This window comes from Squalius cephalus (genome assembly GCF_949319135.1).
Source record: "Squalius cephalus genome assembly, chromosome: 5".
Lineage (NCBI taxonomy): Eukaryota > Metazoa > Chordata > Actinopteri > Cypriniformes > Leuciscidae > Squalius > Squalius cephalus.
Genome location: NC_137126.1, coordinates 24,910,633 through 24,925,379, shown reverse-complemented (window position 1 = coordinate 24,925,379; position 14,747 = coordinate 24,910,633). Strand labels below are relative to the sequence as shown.

The following is a 14,747-nucleotide window of genomic DNA, read 5'->3' as shown; positions in this document are numbered from 1 at the left end:
CGAAATCAGAATTCATTATACCTTTATCATAATCATGCTTGTTGTCAAAGGAAAGTCCAAGGACCAAATACTTAAGGCTTCATGAGGGCTGTTAAGGGGAGGCAAACCAACAGCGAGTCAAGACTAATTGACCCACCAGCACACACACACACACACACACACACACACACCTGCGCTCTTCACATGCACACCAAGTCCGTGAACCCATATCCATATGCAGCCGCATTCATACACAGTTATTACACTTCTTTAAAGATACAGCAGTACAGTAGATAAGCCAGTGTACAATAAAATAAGCAATCCACCTGCCGTGTCACTGTTTTGACTTTTTTCTCTTAAAAAGTCCTCCTTAATTTAACCACAAATGATCTTGCAAGTGATCAATTTGGTCAATTCAAGCACACTTCACAAAAGAATCAGTAGCAATTCCTACTTTATGTTATTATAAAGGATGAATTAGAAAAAGCAGGATCATAAACCCCTTGATTTGGTACATAGTTTCTACATCATAATATTAGTAACAAGCCTACAGACACCACCTTCAGTAGTATGTTTAGTCCTGCAAACCCACTTACAGCTATACCACATATGACCCACCTGAAACTGCACAACTCATCTATACAATTCAAGTAGTAGTTTCTCATATGTTAGGAAATAAAAGGAGTATAATGATTAGGTAAAATGAAAATGGCACAGCTTTAACATTGAAACCTCTGTAGCTCTTCTCCTTTGGCCTTTACAGCTTTACAGAGAAAAGAGAGAATCTTTCACAATCATTATACAAAACTTCACTCACATTAGTGACTCAGAATGCAAATGACACCTGATTTGTTGCATCACTAAAAGAGGCATGATACATGTATGCGGTTCCTGTCTTTTAAGTTTCCTGTCGGTCACAATGTGTCCAGCAAAATGAGGTGATGTTTCAACCTTTCACAAGCTTAAAGCAGTTCCCATTTTACACAGAAATCCATAAAGCCCATAACAAATACATTTTATTTCTAAAAATAAAGAAACAGGGGTGCCTGGTGTAAAGGAACACATGACAAGAGCTTTCACCTAGGAACAGTCTGAAGGGACCAGTGATTGGCATTTTTCCACATAGTTCAGACACGAAAAAAAAAAAAAAAAAAAAGGACAAAGAATGTGTCATGCTGAAGAGGGAAGTGCTCTGAGCCTGTCAGCCATCTTGATGTTAAAAGACAGGCTTGAAACAAAGATCTCTCAAATGAAAGCAAGTTGGTTGTCCAATGCACAGAAGGCCTGGCGCTCTCAGCTTAAAAGTGATCTATTTCACAAGACACTTTTAATAATGTAAGTACTAACACATGGTCTAAAGATGGTCATAAATAACCCAGGAGCACTTGAGATCCAGGTACTAGGAGATAGACAGGACTCAAGTTTGGAAAAAAACTAAACTAAATTCCCTTTAGTGCCTCAAAAAGCACTTGTTAAAAGAAAATAAATTGATCACTTGCAAGATTACATACACAAAACACTGCTCTTCATTAGACATGTTTATATTCTTTTTTTTTTTTTTCTTTGTTTTCATCAACAATCATCCTTGAGATTTTGAGCTCATTTAGTTCCTCTCGTAATGTAATTTTATTAAGACTAACAGAAGATGTCGAGGACACGTACATGTGTGGCTGACTTCACTGAGGAGAGACTGTGTCTGAGGCTTGTGAGCTGAAGCTTATCTATACCCTGGGTGCTGGCCTTGCGTCTCGGAGGGGGGGACCACTACCCGGCCCATAGGGGGTGGCCTGTGCATCTTCCCCATCAGGATGAGATTCTGATCTCGGAAGCAGGGCGTCTGGAAGTCCCCTCCCATGCAATCTGCCGTTTGCATCAGATTAGTCTGCCCTATTAAGGCACCCCCTACTAATCGATAATGGGCCGCTCCTCCCACGGGGTCCATCCCTGGGGTGGGGTTGGTATTGCCCGTGCCAGTGCCATGGAAGGGCAAAGGGAGGTCCTGTGAGCCAGAGCTGTCACTGTTGGGTGTGGGAAGAATACTGCCCCACACTGGCGGCTGGTGGTAGTACTGCCCGTTGGTGTAGTGCGTCACCATGCCTGGTGGCATTGCATTGCTGCTGTGGTTGTTGGCAAGTGGCGATGAAGGGCTGGAGGGTTTCATGGCATAAGGCTGCCCCATGCCCATCTCTGGGGGATAGGTACGACTCTGCGGTTTGCAGGGGTGTCCGCCCCCTTCTGAAATGTGCTGAAGGTGAGCAAGCTGATGCTGAGTCCAGGACCTCATCTGCGGATGCTGGGGATTTCGCTGAGGTTGATGGCTTTGATGCTGTAGGTGCTGTTGTTTCATATCGCTGTGATACATGTGGTTCATTGCAGCCATGTTATGTGGAGGCATTGCACTCACTGGCGCAGAAGCAGTTACTTTATCAGGAGGTCCAATAGCACAGGATGGGTGCATGAGACCAGGAGCGAGTGCACTAGGGTTTCCCGCATGCACTGAGACTCGAGAACTGGCGTTGATGAGTAGATTTCGGTTAATGGGACTGGGGTTGGCGATCTGTCCTTCACACATCGACGTGGCACCGGCGCCCTGAGCCCTAGCCTGGCAGAACTGGCTAATCTGATGCACTATGCTGTTTAAGTCCGCCTGACGGTCCTGGTGGAGCCCTCCGGCCATGGACAATGGAATGGTTGAGGTAGAAACAGTCACGTTAGGAGGGGCGTCTGCAACCGGTACCTTCCGAGCACCCACCTGCAGGCTTGCAGAGGGGTTTTGTAGGTGCTGCTGAGGAAGCAGGATGGCTGAAGGTGGGTGGGCGCCAGGATGGCCTAAAGAAGCTGCGTGGGACAGATTTTGAGGCCTCGGAAGGCCCTGGAGCTGTTGTGGCATGGAGGAAGGAGGTCTGTGTCCAAGTCCTTGGTGTGGAGGCCCAGGCTGCTGCTGCTGCTGCAAAGTCTGGAGATTCTGAGGGTGCTGAGGAAGTCCCTGCGGATTCTGGGACGCTCTGGGAGGACCCTGCGACAGGTGGTGCAGGTTTAAAGTGCTGGCCGAGGTGGCTGCATAAGGGCCGCCGGCGGCATTCATAATCACCTCTGGGTGCAGACGTGCCCGTGTGCCGTTAAAGTCCTTGATGATGCCCTTGATGAGGGGAACTTTGACGATGGCAAGGAGACCAGTCTTGGCAGTGGTCTGAGAAGAAGGGTAGGGACTGTATCGGGGGCCAGCTGTGTCAAGTCCGTTGACTGTACGACGAATGTGGTTTCGCTGAGGGACCTTGACGCTGTTGGGGAAGATCTTGATGGTGAGTGGATTGTTGGCAACCTTTTTAGCATATGCATCCAATTCCGCAGGGGTTGGATACTGAGCAGATCTCATCCTTTGTGGAGTGTCCCCTGTATGTAAAAGGGACAAAAAGAAAGAAGAAAAACACATTATGCCTTGGGAATACGAGTCTTTATAACCTGTCCATTTTGTTCACACAACTGGGCAGGCGAGAGAATGGAAACTAAGGAGAGGATCAGAGATATTCTCACTTCACAAACCTGAGCTCAAATAACAAATTCTGTACGAAAAATGCGAGAAAGACGCCATAGTGCCCTTAGAAACTGCATTGGCACAGCTTAATTTCACACATACAATACCTTTCAAAAGTTTAGGGGTCAGTTTTTTAATCCTTTTATTTAGCAGGGACACATCAAAAGTGACAGTAAATAAATGTTTGTTTTGTTTTTTCCATTTCTAATAAATGTTGTTAAAATGTATATTTAAAGAGTCTTGAACAAAAATGATCACAGTTTCCACAAAAATACTAAGCCTCACAATTGTTTTGAACATTGAGCACCAAATCAGCATATTAGAATGATTCCTGAAGGATCACGTGAGACTGAAGACTGGAATAATGATGATGAAAGTTCAGCTTTGCCGTCATGGATATAAAATACATTTTTAAAATATATAAGTGTAATAATAATACTTCAAAATATTACTGTTTTTACTGTTTGATTAAATAAATACAGTCTTGGTGAGCATAAGAGACATAAAAAAAAAAAAATAAAAAAAAAAAAAAATATATAATACCAACCCCACACTTTTGAACTGTGGTGTACATTACTATTATAAATTATGGACACATTTAACTAAATTTGTTTCTCATGATCTTGATAGCTGCAATTCATTCAAAACCTTACTTTGGTGTTAAGTCACATGCCAAAAAGATGTAGGTGAATGTTAGCTATCTCACTTCCTCTCCATCACTCCAAACATAGCATGCTTCCTGTATGCCATGGTGTTAATGCCACACACACACACACACACACACACACACACACACAGAAAGTGTCCTCATAACATTGTAATAAAACCCATGTCATTTTACACGTCTGTTCTCATAAACCATATACAAGAACACAAACACACACTCACACACAATGTGAACACGCAGACGCCAGACAACACAAATAACTTTTAAGTACCTCTGTTATATTTAACAACCCCTCTGTGATGTGTCTATGCTTGATTCTCTAACAGTTTCAGTCTTAGAGTGTGAATAAGAAATTAAAACCTGTCTTGCCCAGCCCCCAAAAATATAGCAACCATGTATGTCTGCGTGTAGTGCGGTAAGCATCTTAGCTGCAACTGCGCTCCAAATAAACCGTCTAATTGGTGAGCTTTTCTATCTGTTTTTCACAAACATCTGTTCTTCTCTTCAGGATCACAGTAATGCTTTTAAAGGTGAACATAAAAGAAAAAAAACATTAATGAGCTGAATTATTTAACTGGTTTTACATTCAGAAGTCTGCAGGTCTACGCTCACAATACAAGCTCTTTCCTTGATACAATGCTGCTTTTCCAGATAGTGACATCCTCACCTGCCAGGACATCTCTGATTCGATGGGTTGAGAATAGAGGAGAGCGGATGAGAGACAGATAGAAAAAACAAAGGAAGCGAGGGATGATAAGTGCTCTCTGTGAGGCTGCTGTCTGCCTGCTGAAAGGGGGTCTTTGTATAAAACAAGCTTTCATCACTTGAGGGGAGAAGAGAAAAGAGAGATAGACAGAGAGAGACTTCTGATGTGCACCCACCTGCACTTCCCTTGCTCACACTGATATGGAGCACACACACACACACACACACACACACACACACAGTATTAGCATGCATTTCTATGCGTTCCTGGCCCCCTCATCCCCAGTGAGAGGATGAACAGCCTGTGCTCTGTGACTGAGCTCTTTCATCCAGCCTGAGCTGATTCAGTCACTGCTCACAGCTCACACTGCCCCGACAAACACCCCAAACACTGAACAAACCCTACACTAGGGTGTAACGGTTCAAATTACTCACAGTTCGGTTTTTATCATGGTTTTAGGGTCACGGTTTCGGTACTGTTTGGTATGTGCTATGTTCAGGGGAAAAAGGACTACTGCCAAATAAAAAATGAAGAAAATAAGAATAATCAAACCACAAGCAACAGCACAAATAAATACAATAAAGCAAATGTACAAATAGAATAATCAGTGTTTTTCAGGTATCTAACAGTAGTTTTCAGGTACAGAAATTGAATAAAGTAATCAAATGTAAAATAAAATATTTCACTGTATAAATTAAAGATTAATTCTTATTAAAGTTACAAAAACTATTCAGTCAAGAGCAGCGAGTGATTTCCTTGTCTTTTGTTGTTTGATTAACATTAAAAACACAGACAGCAGGAATATTAGGTTGCTGTCACTGTAAAACATAATGCACAATCCAAAATACTGACACTGTTACACATGCGCTGTCTTTCTCGACTGTTTACGTTCACTTAAAAACCCAACCGACTATGTCTGCTAGGACACTCGCCAAGATGGGCATGTTGACAGTTTTTGTGTGAATATGTCTGTTACTCAATATTTGCGCGCACGAGTTCTCTTTCTCGTCTTCTTGCCCTTGAATGTTTAAATTGGCATGGCTTACATGAGTTTAGTTTAAAACACAGATAGCAAAGTGTGCCGTTTAGGTTTTACCAGCGCTCGTGCCTATCAACACCCGGGTGATGACGGCGTAAATGACTGGTCATATCAGAGCATACGGCATTCACATTGAACAAAGTTTAACATTAGCCTAACTCTGTCTGTCTGTTTTACACGTTGTTATTTTCAATAAACCATATTATAAATGCATATGCGTCAACATATTTTAGATGAACCGCAGTGCATGCCGAACCGTGGGTGGAGAACGGTACAGTTCGATTTTTTACAGAGAACCGTTAAACCCCTACTTCCTACCAAATACTTAGAAGAACTAAAACCCTGTAAAAATCTAGAAAAAAATTATTAAGGCATGTTTTCCACACAACTTCCAAGTAAGAATGATATATGCTCCAATATACAATAACAACACACAGTAACGTATACACTACCGTTCAAAATTTTTGAGGTCAGTAGGAAATAAATTAATACTTTTATTCAGCAAGGATGCATTAAATTGATCAAAAGTATTTAAATACAAAATATATTTAAAATAAAGGCTGTTTTTTTTAACTTTCTATTCATCAAAGAATTCTGAAAAATTTATCAGTTTCCGCAAAAATATATTAAGCAGGAAATCTCCTCAGTACTGATCATAAGAAATGTTTTTTGGAGCACCAAATCAGCATATTAGAATGATTTCTGAAGGATCATGTGACACTGAAGACTGCGGTAATGATCCTGAAAATTCAGCTTTGACAACACAGGAATTAATTACATTTTAAAATATATCAAAATAGAAACGTTATTTTAAATTCGAATAGTATTTCACAATATTACTGTTCTTTATTTTTGAAAAATTAAGAGACTTTTTCAAAAAAGAATAATCAAATACTGAATAAGTGAACATGTGAGGGGTGGTAGATGTGTATGTCTTTGTGAATGAAGGGCGTTTAAATTCTGAAGAAATTCTGTGGAGCTTTATGGAATTCTGTGGGCACAAGTCTGTGCAAGCATGCTTTATATATGCTAACTTATCCTAACTAGCAAACACAAACATCAACATACACACATATACACCTTATGTTCTTGTTAATGACATTCAGGAAGAAGGAATCACAATTCTCACCTCCATCCTCCAACACCTCACACAACATTCAGAAGCCCTGCCATTCACTCATCTCATCTGTCTTTCTGTTTTTCCCTCTCCCTCTCTCTCTATGTGGGCTGTTGACTAAACAAAATGGCCCCTGACATTTCTTAGCTAAATAGCTTTCCTGCCAATCTCAGGCCATGTCAGCTACCTTCACCGGCTGCCCACATTTGCTCCCCTCCTAAAAGGAGAGAAGAGAGAATGAGGAGAATCAGAGGAAGAGATGGAGGAGGAAGAGCCACGCTGTGCTCAATAAATGAAACACCGCAGGACTAGAACAAGGAGCGAGGAAGAGGACAGTCATTATGTTAATAACTCACAAGGGTGCGCTCTCTCTATTTCCACCGCATCTTTCTCTCTGTCTTTGCCTTTCTCCCCTGTTGAGTGACATCCCGGGGGAGGCCGGCCGGCGATAATGAGGAGTCAATCTTGTTAGGATTAGACAACAACATACAGGTCGGCAGTCATGCAATCCATTCTGAGTACAGGAGAGGAGGGCAGAGGAAAGCGATCAGGTGACATTTAAACATGCACTGAGCATCTATGTAAATGTCTCAAGGGACTTTAACATCTCTAGAGCTCAGTGCCAGATCTGCTTAACTTCTTTTCGGGATTTGTAATTAAAGGGATAGTCCACCTAAAAATGAAGGTTCTGCCATCACATACTTGTATGCCTTTTTTATGTGGAACACAAAAGGAGATATCAAGCAGAATGCTCAAGTTGCTCTTTTCCCTACAAGTGAATGGTGACCACAGCTGTCTCTGGTCCCCATCTACTTTGTGTTTATGCACTTCAGAAGTTCTATTTCAGTCGGACAAAACAGTAATTAAGATAAACGTAATTAATCTTAAAAAAAAAATATATAATGTAAATGTTTTAGTTGAACTGAAATCGTAGCAGCCTATTTTTAGTCAGACTAACAGCTACATCAACTGTAGCTTCATCCAGCATATAAACATTGTAGTCAGACTATAATTCTTCTCAAGGTACACGTGATCTTGAAAGAGATGATGCTCAATGTGTGTTTAATGCTTCAAATGTTTATTCATAATTTTGCATGTACACTACCTTTAAAATGTTTGGGGTCAGTTCCCCCATTGTTACATAATATGTTACATGCAATTACTATAGTAATAACTATAAATTATGCATAATTACATGCTACTAACTCTAAACCAAACCAAACCCTAATCCTAACCCTATATAATAGTAATTATAAATGTATTTACTTAATATCACTCAGTACTTACATGTATAATAACAGTGTGACAAAGACACCTTAAAATAAAGTGTAACCAAAAGTTATTTTAAATTGAAAACATATTTCAATATTACTGCTTTGTCTGTATTTTTGACCAAATACAGCCTTGGTGAGCATAAGAGATTTCTTTCAAAAACACTTGTCAAAATTGTACTGACCCCAACCATTTGAACGGTAGTGTAAAAAGCAACTTGGACATTATTCTAAACATCTGCTTTTGTGTTTTGTATTCAGAAGAGATTTTTCATTTCTTTTTTGAACTATCCCTATTTGAACTATAGTGTTTTGCACTAACTAGCCCCCCCCCCATCTCTCTCTCTCTCTCTCTCTCTCTCTCTCTCTCTCTCATCAGCAGCAGTGATTTGAGGATCACAGTAATCAGCCAAACCCCAGGAGCGCCATTACAGACACACAGGGTTGTTACACAGCTATTGTCAGCCTTTTCTGTCTAAGCACACCATACACATCTCCCAACTGCCTTTTTCCCCTCAGCACAGACATCACACACACACACACACACACACACACACACACACACACACACACGCTTTTAAACTCTCTTTAATCCGTGAGACTGCTGATCTGAGTGGGTGTTCTTATATTGTCTTATATAGGGTTATTCCTCATGGAGAAGCAAAGCCTCCTTCTATTCATCTCTTTCTTCTCATCTAAAGCCATCTCTTCCTCCCCGCTCATCTCACCTTCTTTTCAGCTCCCTTTGAAAGAGTTCAGAGAGAGAAAAGCAAAAGAAACCATGCTCTATTTAGACAAAAGACTATCTTTTTTTGCCCCAATGTATTTTCATGGCTTGCATTCCTGCATTCCAAGGTATATTCTGGCTCTTCCTGCGTCTCCCGAGTTCCCTGAGGGAAACTGTGCCAGTGCCAGATGTGCTCCAGTAACATCTGGACCACAACAGGGAGCACATGAATTTGAAAGGGCAGTTAATGACATGCCATGGGACGTTTAAACCAGCATATGCATCATTACATTACATGATTTTGAGTGCTTTAAACAACTGAGGTTTCTCTGAATCTTTCAGTTTGGAAGTCGGGGGGAAACTGGATAGTGTTAACCTAAAATGCAGTCATTTACCAGATTTAAAAAAAACACTATCACATGGGTGAGGCACAATGACGTTCAGGTAGGGTTAAATGATTTTTTTTTTTTTTTTTTAAACCCAATTGTGATATTTCAGATAAAATGTAACTTTAATTAGAGCTTCAAGTTTGCTGTGCTCGTTTGTAGGGCTATTATTATTATTATTATTATTATTAATAAATAAAATACTAAACAAAATAAGAAATATATTACTGTAGTATAACAAAATATTTAATAACAAATCTTTTTTAAATTGCAATACTAATATTTGTCTTAAACCAGGATTCGCTACAGGTTTAAAAACACTAATTGAAAATCGGATAAAAAGGGTGGCACACATCGTGTTTCCGAATGCACATTTATGGGAAGCAGAATTTACTGCAAACTGAGCCTGAGACACAGATAACACTTATCATGAGATCCATGCGTGTAAAAGAACATTTGATAAGCCATATTACAATTTAGATTTAAGTTTTAAATTTGATTATTCATTCAGCTCAACCTTGAAGTTAATATTTCTATCATTTACATTTTATTTTCATGGAAAAGACAATCTGAATATATCAAATTGACACTAAAAGCCATATTTTGATCAGAGGATTATATTGAAATAGAGGTTTATAGAATGAAATTGTGTTATTTGAGCCCCAATGTATCGGAAAACAGCCATAAATCAATTGTTCAGAAGTTTCTGCCCATTTATTGGCTAATACATGGCTATGCACTATTGAATAAATGGAATTATCAGAGAAATGAAAACAATTTTTTTTTTTTTTTTTTTACCACCAGGTAAAAAAAGGGACTGGATGTGGAACGTTAAAGCTTGATTTTCATTTATGTTTTTGTCCAGTTCATTGGCATTTCTGTGACGTTCTATAAGACAACATCAGTAACATCACAGCAAAGCATGTGGCAAATGAAGGAATCCTCTACAGTTGCTCTCTTCAGAGACAAACACTCTTTGCCTGTAGTTATAGGTCTAACTTCATTGAGTCTTGCGGTTTTGTGCAATGTTTAATGCATCAGAGATATGCCTCGAGTTCCTCTTTCCTACCTGTTCTCCCCATGTAATTCCTGTAGTTAGTAGTATGACTCCATCTCTTTCTGCATTCCCACTAGTTAGAAATACGACTTCCATCTTTCTGTGATTTCTGTTCTCTCCTGCAGTTAAAGATATGTCCTCAGCCTCTCAGTAATTGCCGCCTGATGAGGGTCTTCCTGAGGCGATGTGAGACTCATCAGTCTCCGGGCCATCGGCACTCCCCCGGCCGCGTGTCTCCATAGCATCATTTGTCATCCTGATGGAGAGCTAATCTGACAGGATGTCTGCCCACTGACGGAGAAGGCGAGATACTCTGTCTGTACGTATCCTTTTCCCTCCTTGCCTGACTCAGTTTCTCTGTTTGTCTGACTCTCATTTTCTCGCTGCCTCTGTATGCCACTTATCTGCCTCAATCTATCTCTCTGTGAGCGGTGTGGTTCAGCAGGTGTCTGTCCTTGTAAACCGCCCTAATAAAAATCCTGGGATTTGACAATCTGTCTCTGCAAATATGCTTTTGCTCACACACTGCTCCCCCCCCCCCCCCCCATTCCATTTCCTTTCTTTCTCAGTTCTGTTTAGTTTCTTGTCAGACATTTATCTGCTTTTATAGATCTGTTTTAATCTTGTCATTTCTTCAATGCACTTAATTGCCATTTTTGACAACGTCTGTATGAATTTGTGGTATTAAAACAGACACATAACATGCACAGCATGAGAGAATATTTGTCTGGTTCATTTGAGACTGCTGAGAGGAAGGTAAACAGGAGCATGAAAGGAATATTCACTCAAAAAAATGAAAATTCTGTCATAATTTATTCACCTTCATGTCGTTTCAAAACCGTTTGACTTACTTTCTTCTGTTCAATCCAGAAAGATGCACTTTTCCATACCATTAAAGCAAAAGATGACAAAAAGCACCATAAAAGTAGTAATTATGTGTGATGCACTTCTGTGGCTTACACAGAAAAACATTATTTTATTTATTATGTAGTTGTCTTCATTCGGCTTGTTTTCTGTGCAGTTTGTTTTTGGTAAGATTTCTGCTCATTCGTGGAGTATCACATCATGCCCAGTTTCAACTGTTTAGTTAAATTTTTTATTTGTTTCCTACACTATATGTCTTAACATAAGGAGTATTGTTGACAGAAACATCCAGTTTTCCGTGTTTTCACTGTTATACACTATTACGCATCTTCTGGAAGATGATCAAAACACATGCGAAGAATATGCAGAAACAAGCGATATCATATGTAAGTAGATATAAGTGTGTATCATTATGTAAGCATATGTAAAATAACGCGCTCATCAACATTAAACAGCATATAAATTAAAACTGCCTAATGTTACTGAATTTAATGTCGACCCAGGACGAGCTATAGGACTGCGCAAGCATTTGGGGTGTTGATGGACTCGATCTACTCCATCTATGTTTTGATTATCTTTCTGAATCTGATCCAGATGTAGTCTTTGACAAAAATGTGATTTTCTCAGCTTTTTGCTCAAAATGTTGCTTCTTTATGAAACTTACCCACATTCAAGTGTTGATAAAAAATGCATGAAGCTAGAATAAAACTTTTGTAGTTGTTGTTTAAAAGCAGAGGGTCTATTCCTTCTTTTGATATTATTGCATATACAGATACTCATACAACATAATATTCTGGGGGCCATGAAACTTTTGTGAAAATGATCAAAAATGTCTTTTAGCTAAATATAAAAATAAATGTAAAAATAGGGGAAATAAAACAAACCATTGTCTTTCATTTTGAAGGCAGAAGTTCAACAAAACCTAAAAATATAAAGTCTGTAAAATCTGTTAATATTTGTAAAAAAAATAATAATTCCCCCCGTTTATCCTGATACTTCCCTGCTATATTTGTAAATCTTTAAAAATGAGTGATGTGCTATATTTTTCTGAAGCTCTGTGATACAGTTGTGTGAGGAAAAAACTAAACAAAATGTAAGTCATTATTCTCGCAAACTTTTTGAAAATACACAAAAGTGTTTAAGATCTTAGAGCTGAATTAGTTTATCAGTGCATAATGATTTTCTGTCTTTTTTCACACAAAACTCTCATGTAACTTCAAGAGTTGGAACATATTATGGTGCTTTTTGTCATTTTTGGAGATTCACTTTCCCTGGTCACCTATAATCTTCATTTTATTTTATGCTCATTTTATTTATTATCTTCTTTTATGCTCCACATAAGAACGAAACGGTTTGGTGAGTGATGATAGAAATTTAAACAGTTTTTTTTGTTTCTGTACTTACATTTCTGAAGTCCAGTGTTCATCTGCGAGTGGGGGTGGAGCTGAAGGGAGAGATCACCTGGCCCTGGCAGACAGGCCAGCATCTCATACACACACTCACACACACACGCACACACTCACACACACACCCACACTCACACACACACACACACACTCACTCCTAGAGCAACATGGGCCAAACACTCCGCCTCACACTATAGAGAAAAAAAAAAAAAAAAGAGAGAAAAAAAGGAAAATTAGATATTACTGTAAGCACCTCAGTACCAAGTTCCGGGCCAACACTAGGAACTTTCGCACCGGAGGAACCTTTTCATAGTTCCTAGAACTACTGGCGGTACCCGCTTTTTGGCGTGTTCGCACCGCAGGAACTAGGAATGATTTTAGTTCTAGGAACTCCTTTTGGGGGAACTAAATTAGCTCCTACTTCAGAGTACGGTCTAAACCAGTACTATAGGAACTACCAGTGACGTAAGTGTACACTGATTGGCCGAACGTACGCAAAACACCGGCACCTGCCATTTAAAAAAAAAAGCTGTGTACGCACAGATTATAGCCTATATATTTACTCCACAAACTAACTCTACGAACATGGAAAACAGTGATAGATGGACCTCTCAACCGTTACGCTGAGGAGAAAATCCAACGCACCTTTGGGCCAAGCAAAACATGATTATGTACTTCTGCTCAGCTAGAGACATTGGACATCAATCATACGGCAAATGCAAATACTTTTTCATATACTGTCTACTTTCTTTGTATAACAGTATCTAATAACGTATTAGACAGGACAGACTTAAACAGATCATAAACTAATGGAGAATAGGAGCACTGTGTGCTCAGGCTCTGGCTTTCTCAGCACCATCAAAATAAAAGTCACAACAACAAGTGTGGCTTACGTCACTTCAGAGTTCCTACTGGCAGTGCGAATCCAACCAGGAAAATGGCCCTAGGCCTAGGGGAACATTTCGTTCTCGGGGAACAACCCTGGTGGCTAGTTCCTAGTACTAAGTTCCTAGAACTACCCGGTGTGAAAGCCCCTACTATGTCAGTGTCATTCACTTTGGTTCTAGTCTCGCGTAGCCAGACCTTCAGACTGACAGCAGAAGGTCTGGACTCTATCGCAGCTTTTCTTGGCCAAGGCCCGCCCAAGAGGACGTTTGACTGACAATCAAACAACAAAAGAAAAAGGAAAATCACTCACTGCTCTTGACTAATAACTTTAGTAGCTTTAATAAGAATCTATGTATATATAAGTCATACAGTGAAGAGAGTGTAGTGTTGCAGTATATAGTGTTATATTTTTACATTTGATTACTTTATTCAGTTTCTAAGTAGGCTTTAAGCTGAATACTATATTGTTAGATAGACTTACATGAAAAAGCATTGTTTATTTATTTTTTGTCTACTGTATTTGTCCCATTTTAGTAATTTTCTTAATTTGAATTGTGCCTAGAATTAGTTTCTGCTGTAGTATCGAAATTGGTATCAAGAATTAAAAAATTTACTGTAAAAAAAACCCAAAAACGCTCGTATAAGGTTTTGGTCTTATTAATTGTGTTAAATAATCATGATTACAACAGCGATTGATGATTATGATTTTGCCACAATTGAGAAGCCCCACTTCACATAACTGAACACCAGATATGTTCTGATTAGCTGTGATTGAGTCGTGTTGTGCAGCATTTTTGCATTCAATAATTGTTTAGTGTAATTATTGTTAACTAAACCTATGAAAAATTTCCTTTTGAATTTAAATTGCTGAAATGAAACAAGTTTGTTGAACTTCTAAAATTACCAAATAAAATAAATAAAAGCAAAAATATATAAAAATAAAAGCTAATTCAAAATATGAATAAATCCTTTAACAGTTCATAATGAATCTAAAACAAAACTAATATTACATCTGGTTAGGACACAGTGTTTGTATAAAAGCTTTTCAGAATGACATGATTAAAAGCTTTCACAGTACAGAACACAGTCCAAAATACAGAAAGAA

At 39.2% G+C, this 14,747-nt stretch overlaps 1 protein-coding gene across 6 annotated transcripts in view; it reads right to left on the bottom strand.

Moving 5' to 3' along the window:
- Positions 1 to 236: 236 nt before the first annotated feature.
- The window catches only part of fam222ba (family with sequence similarity 222 member Ba), a 61,733-nt gene continuing 47,222 nt past the window's right edge, over positions 237 to 14,747 (bottom strand). For 3 of the 6 annotated variants that reach the window (XM_079871464.1, XM_079871465.1, XM_079871463.1), the window contains exons 2-3: positions 12,753 to 12,945; positions 237 to 3,372 (exon numbers count right to left, since the gene is read on the bottom strand). In XM_079871464.1, coding sequence (XP_079727590.1) covers positions 1,697 to 3,372; positions 12,753 to 12,834 — 1,758 coding nt within the window. In that variant the 5' untranslated portion in view covers positions 12,835 to 12,945 and the 3' untranslated portion in view covers positions 237 to 1,696. Of the gene's footprint in view, positions 3,373 to 7,399; positions 7,558 to 12,752; positions 12,946 to 14,747 lie in introns of those variants that run through there. The other 3 variants (XM_079871467.1, XM_079871466.1, XM_079871468.1) reach the window with 2 other exon arrangements.